The sequence below is a fragment of the Gaeumannomyces tritici genome (genome assembly GCF_000145635.1).
Source record: "Gaeumannomyces tritici R3-111a-1 unplaced genomic scaffold supercont2.123, whole genome shotgun sequence".
Taxonomy (NCBI): Eukaryota; Fungi; Ascomycota; class Sordariomycetes; order Magnaporthales; family Magnaporthaceae; genus Gaeumannomyces; species Gaeumannomyces tritici.
The window spans coordinates 3,233-9,130 of record NW_008804667.1 but is presented as its reverse complement, the minus strand read 5'-3'; the positions used below and the strand labels follow the sequence as shown (position 1 = coordinate 9,130).

The 5,898-nt window shown below is 58.1% G+C and overlaps 2 protein-coding genes and 1 non-coding gene across 3 annotated transcripts; 1 reads left to right on the top strand and 2 right to left on the bottom strand.

The window, feature by feature from the left end:
• Positions 1-123: 123 nt before the first annotated feature.
• Positions 124-342, top strand: GGTG_14074 (hypothetical protein; the record flags this gene model as incomplete). The annotated part of the gene is made up of 1 exon (XM_009232001.1): positions 124-342. A coding segment is annotated over one exon (219 nt), but the record flags the coding sequence as incomplete, so codon positions are not given.
• A 354-nt stretch (positions 343-696) lies between these two features.
• Positions 697-813, bottom strand: GGTG_20285. Its single transcript, XR_653017.1, has one exon. It is a non-coding gene; the product is annotated as a 5S ribosomal RNA (ribosomal RNA).
• Positions 814-920: 107 nt separating this feature from the next.
• On the bottom strand, positions 921-3,886 carry GGTG_14073 (hypothetical protein). Its single transcript, XM_009232000.1, has 3 exons — positions 3,544-3,886; positions 2,232-3,189; positions 921-2,152 (listed from the first exon to the last, which is right to left on the bottom strand). The coding sequence occupies exons 1-3, from the start codon at positions 3,630-3,632 to the stop codon at positions 1,733-1,735; spliced, it is 1,467 nt and encodes a 488-aa protein (XP_009230264.1). The 5' UTR covers positions 3,633-3,886; the 3' UTR covers positions 921-1,732.
• Positions 3,887-5,898: the final 2,012 nt, after the last annotated feature.

The window sequence follows — 5,898 nt, the reverse complement described above, 5'->3', positions numbered from 1 at the left end:
GGGTCGCGCTCGTCCAGCCGGGGAAGTGGCGGGGGCGGCCGGTCGCCCAGCCAGAGCCCCGGCCCGCCGCCGCTGACGTTTGGGGCCCCGCCGGGGTCCAGCCCGGACCTCGCCCTGCTACAGCAGCAGCAGCAACAGGCGTTCCAGCACCAGCGAACCCCGCCGCCGCAGCAGCAGCAGCAGCAGCAGGGTGACGGCGCCGTGTCCATGGCGAGGTCGGGCTCATCGCCGGGCCTGCGGCTGGACGACGGGCGCTTCGTCAAGTTTGGCGAGCACTCGATCGACATCCGCGCGAGCCGCGAGCGGCTACGGCAGGCTCGGGAGGCGGCGGGCGAGAGGTGAAGAAGGCGGGGGAGCGGTGTCAGGCAGGGGGTGGCGGGTGGCGGCGGTTGAGGACAATGATACAGCTCGAAGTGTTGGAACTCGTGGAAATCTCGCCAAGGATCCTGGCTTGTCGTTCACTTTTGCCGTCACTAAAAGTTCCGTTCTTCTCGTCTCGTCACTACCTAATTAGCATTTACAGCTCAGATTATTAGCACTTGGTAGATTCAGCCAGCTTAATATGCATATACATTCGCGAAATTACTTGTGGCATATAACCCGTTCGTTCGTCCTTGCAATCTCCCCCAACTAGAAAGGCTTATTCCCCCGTTTCTTATGCCATGTGGTGGACAAAAAGCAAAAAGAAATCGGATCCACATACAACACCGGGGATTCGCTGGTCGTCACCGACCCAACTACTAGTCCGGCGGTCAGGGGTTTAACTCGGGGAGAGCGGACGGGATCCCGTGTTTTCCTCCTTCCTATGGTCGTATGTGGTGGCTAATGCCAGCCCCCTTGGCACAAAAGCTCCCGTGGGGTCACCAGCTCCGGCAGCCCGGTTGCCAGACGACCAGGATTGTAAACGGCAACACAAATTACCACCCTTGCAAGCTCCTATTACTATTATTGGAAGTTCCCGTAGACAAGACATTACATGGAAAGCTATGAAAAGCAAGAGTACTGAAATAATAGGCCAGTAACCCGAGCATCTTGATTTATGTATAGATATGTATATCTCCGCATGAGTCTTCGTATGCGACAATCTTCCGGCCTTACTGACATGCCTGGACATGAAGGAAAAAGAGAAGAAAAAAGGATATGAAAACTCCCCGCGAGCCCTTCGGCGGGTTTAGAGTGAGCGTTCTGGGTCAGACACGAGGGCTAGATCACCGTGCAGATGAAGAGATACCTAGAAAGCCAACAATCATGAGAGATGCAACATTAAAGCCATGCACTATCCAACCGCACATATTCCTTGTACGTAAGTGCCATGCAGAATTGGGGGTAGCCGAAGAAAGAGTTAAAAAAGAATGAGGGCATGAGGATCCAGAACGGAACCCCGCAAAGTCCGAGGCACTCTGGGGTGCTGTTTAGAAAGAGCGTCAAGGCCACTGATGGGCCTTGGAAGCCAGATCTTCTCAGCCATTTGTCCCAGAACCATGGAGGGAACTCAAGATAAAAATGATCAACAAAACACGCAGGTTAGCAAGAGCCCGCAGCAATACTCCCAAGACACCCCTCTCTATTGTGACCAAATGAAACTCTATACGCAAGAGAAAACGGGGGGAAGCCAGACAACAAAAAAATGCAAGGGCTGGCAGATATTGAAAAAAAAAAAGGATTCAAGACAGGGAGGAGATCAAGAAGCAAGGACTCTGGTCTCACGCTAGCTAGATGGAAGCAACTCTCGTCAGGGCTTGGCCGTCTCTGCAGCCGAGTCCACCTCGGTTGCATCCTCAGACTTTGCCGGGGCGCCCACGATGTCGGCAATGTTCCAGTCGGCCTTTTGGGCCCTCTCGAGCACAGCCCGGCCCTTCTCGGTGAGCTGGGGCTTGCCGCCCTTGTCGGTGACTTCGACAAAGAATGCCGGCTGCCAAACCTCGCCGGTGCGCTCGCGCTCGCGAGCCTTTTCGCGCTGCTTCTCCTCGAGCTCGACCTTGACCGTGGTCGCCTTGGAGAACTGCTTGGAATGGATCGCCTCGGTGACGCCGCCCCACAGCTGCAACGACTCGTTCTCGAGCTGCATGCTGTCCGGCGGGAGAGACTTTGGCGCCACGCTCAGCGGAGCGATGTCGATTATGGTGTTCTGCTTCTCGGGTGGATGCGAAGCCTGAAAGCAGCTTCTGTCAGATCCCTATACATGTGGAAACTCTCCCTGCGGCCATGACTGTTTCTAGGTGGTTACTTACCACAGGTTTGGGGCCCAGCGTAAAGACGACCTTCTCCTTCCAAGGGCCCTTGAGTCTGACAAGGACATCTTCGTCGGGGACGTCCTTGATGTTGACCTTGTCGTCGTTTTCTGGGTCGTAGCGGAAGATGACGCCCTCGACCGTGTTCGTAGAGCGGCCTAGCCAACCCTCGTCGAAGTAGCGCAAGATTGCCTTGAGCTTGGTCTTTGGGCAGGAGATGTAGCACATGTCACCCACGCTCACGCTGAGGGCACCGCGCAGGATGCCGCCGAGGTGAGCAGCGGGGTGTGTGAGCTGGTACGTCTCGTCGCCGCGCTTCTCGAGCGTGACAAATATTCCCAGGTTGTGCTCGCCGGGCATGACCTTGATCGAGGTGCCCGTAAACCTGGCCGTGATCTGGTCGAAGCCGCGGGCGTGCAGGCCCTTTTGGGGGCAGCTGATGTAGAAGGCGCTCACAGGCGGGTGGTGCGAGGTCTGCTCCGTCAGGTACGAGACGCGCACGACGGGGTTGGCGGGGTTGGTGCCCGTCTGCTGAACCGAGAGGTTGGAGGCGGCGCGCGAGTCGGCAAGGACGCCGAGGGCCGAGGACGCGGCGGTGGGCTTGCCGGAGCGGAGGCTGGAGGCGCCGGAGCCCGGGCGGCTGGGGTCGGGGGTTCCGCCCAAGGCCTTGGTGTCGATCCTGGGGGCATTATCCTCGGCCTCCCAGTTGCAGCGGAAGAACTCGCCCAGGCACGAGTTGTAGGGCTTGCATGGGCGGCCCTTGGCGTACTTGAGGTCCTTTGTGAACCAGAAGCGCATAACCTCGAGCATGCGGTCGACGGGCTCGTCCGACGTACCGATGGCGATGAAGGTGTTGGGGGCATCGAGGTAGTTCCAGTATTCGAGGTTCGGCGTCGGCTCGAGAAGCTGCGAAGGGAGCGAGAATCTCACGGCGGCGAGGTCCGCCACGCCGATGAACCTGGGAAGCCCCCGACGTCAGCCACTGTCGACCCCTGCAAGCCTGCTGGGACAGGCGCCAAAACGACGGCCGAGGGCCACGAGAATCGACACGCATCCGCGTCTAGCGCAGCTGTCGGTATGCGGGCTTTGACTGGACATCTTCATTCCTGCTCGACTTTGCCACCTTTTCCTCTTCTCTTTTTTTGCTTCTTTTGCATCTTGCGGTCTGGCTGGCTGCTTGACTCGAACAGGTCGGTGCGGGGTTGCGTAGGACGACCCCTTTTTCATTTCGATGCTGGCCGTGTTCGACCAAGAAACAATCCAAAAAAAAAGGGTAACCAAATTCTAAGACACAGCCGGCAGAAATACTCACTTCTTCAGAATGCCGATAAACGTTTTTAGCTTAGAGCCGTCGCTCGGGGGCTCCTCGGGGGCCACATGGTCCGCCGCCGTCGATGCCATCCCAGGCAAAATCGACACCGACCTTGAAATTCCTTGTCAAAGTCTCGGGGCTTGGCTGGACCAGGAAGGAGAGAGCGAAAAAGAAAAAAAAAAAGATCGTAAAGAAACCGGGCGGGAAGTTGCTCGGCGAGCGCCTTGTCCAGCGGCAGCGGCAGCAGCAGAAGCAGAGGGGCGGAAGGCGCAGCCTAAGACAGAGGAGTGGCAAGCAAACCGAGATTATGTCCGTCTTCAGTCTGTCAAGGACGGTCAAGCACTTTGGCTGGGTTTTGGCATTTCCTCTGGGCCTTGGGTCCGATGACCGCCCGCGCGGCGTCCCCCTGTCAGACGACGCACGATAAGGCGCGATAAGGACGGGCCGAGGCGCCTGTTCGTATTGGGCTTAGCTTGCTTCGGAGGTGCAGGCAAACGACGGCAGAGTTCACGACGAGGCGCAACTGGTTCCCCAAACCAAACAAAATGGCTTCTTTTGTGACCAATTCTTTGCGGCGCACAGGCGGGAGGGCACCGAGACGCAGCTTCTTTTCAACCAACGCGCTGACCCAACACGAACAGTTACTTTGCTTTCACATGGGGCGGTGACAGTTTGGGCACCCTAATTCGTTGAGCTCATCATCGAATCCGATCTGACGCTCCAATCATTTGCCCACGCGCCCGAGCCGAACGATCTGACCAGTCTGAACCGGCCCGCCGCATCGCCGAGGGCCATGCCAGACCTGCCCGCATGGGCAGCGGTAGCTCCCCAAACGGCCCGCCAGTCCAGACTATTCCGAGCCCCCGTGACGGGCGCCGGTGGACGCGGCCCGCTACCTTCCTTCACCGTTATTCCTCCATGGTCAGCCTCGGGACCAACAACGCCGGCCCCCATCCATTGCTTCTACTTCTAACCGGCTCTTAGCGGATAATGAAACCTGCCGCACAGCGTGCTCCTCGTCTTTCCACCAGCACATGCGTCTTTCTAGGAGATCAAGCCGAACCCGGGTTTCGGGCTAGAAAGGCACGGCGGGTGTCTAGGCACATACCGAGGTTGGCCGTGTCTTAGCAGCCCATGCACAGAGACATGCATGGACCCCTCATGCCTTTGTCGCAAGCCGCAACCCAAAAGTCTCCGAGACACAAACTTCGGTTTCTTGCACTCAGGTACTGAGCATCTGGGTACCGAGCACCAATGTACCTTTTTCTTCTCTCATGTTTGGGTATTCCCGGGACACTCATATCGGCCGAGGTTGCGTTTTGGGGAGGTGAGCTCTGCCGTAATTCCCTGCTGTCGTTGATGCCCTAGGATCGAAAGGGAAATGGTAGCCGACACGGCAGATGATAAGAGTCTGCACTTCCCTGATTTGGGATCGCTCTATCATTTTTCGGATGCCTAAGCTGGCGGTGGCCAAGGGGCGTGGCCCGGCTTTCCAGCCGGAGTCGGGGCCGCCGGCCGGGATGGATGGAGCAGCCCTGGACGGCAGACCGGCGGCAATACGAGCACGGCCTGGGAGGGGTGTGGTAGGGGGCGCGCGGCCGACGACCTCCCTCGCCGCTCCCATCCATGCACAAGTTCGGCGCAATGCCATGCGCCTTTCGGTGGCGAACCCGACGGCCGTTCTTCCCGCAATCCCGGCGGCTCGTCCGTCTGCAACCTTTTTTTTTCTTTTTTTTTCTTGTTCTTTTTGGGCTTCGGTGTCGAACCGTGTCGGATCGTCTCAAAGCCATAGCAGTCCAAAGTCCACGGTCCGGCCCCCTACCTAGTCAGGCTCGAAACTTTTACAGTAAGAGTCAGGCCGATCGTTGGGGGAGAGTCTGTCACGGTACCCAGTACGGCGCTTCGGTTCTGCTTACGGTGCGCGATTGAGCTTCGATTTCCCCCTCCTATTCACGAAAATAGCCAGATTTTCTCAAGGAACAGTCCCTCTGCAGCCTACAGGCAGAGACGGGCAACAACGGGGCAGCTGGGGCCTGTTCCCAATCTTGCCGTGCTTGTCCCCCTTGGGGTAGGAGAATCGTTCGAATCTCGGTAAGGTCGAACAGCCCACCACGCAGTGCGAGCTTTGGAGGTTACTCGCCCGCCCACCAGGCACCCTCTTCCTGGCAGCGATCAGCGCTGGCTGCACCACCACGCAATGACTCAAAGGCGTCCCAAGTGAGGCTTGCAGTAGGTGATCGGCGCCGTCCTTCGTTTTAACGGTTGGTCAGTATGAGCGAAAGCGGCAGGCGTGCGCGTCCCCCCAAGCCTCCGGCGCATGCTGTCAGCTTTTGTCAAATAACAGGTCTGTTGGGG

Bases quoted from the DNA above. Each gene is read 5' to 3' on its own strand.
- GGTG_14073 (XM_009232000.1), bottom strand. From the start codon at position 3,632: ATGGCATCGACGGCGGCGGACCATGTGGCCCCCGAGGAGCCCCCGAGC. The intron at 3,190-3,543 runs GTGAGTATTTCT...GGGGCTTCCCAG, and splicing joins TTTATCGGCATTCTGAAGAA to GTTCATCGGCGTGGCGGACC. The intron at 2,153-2,231 runs GTAAGTAACCAC...AGCTGCTTTCAG, and splicing joins CGCTGGGCCCCAAACCTGTG to GCTTCGCATCCACCCGAGAA.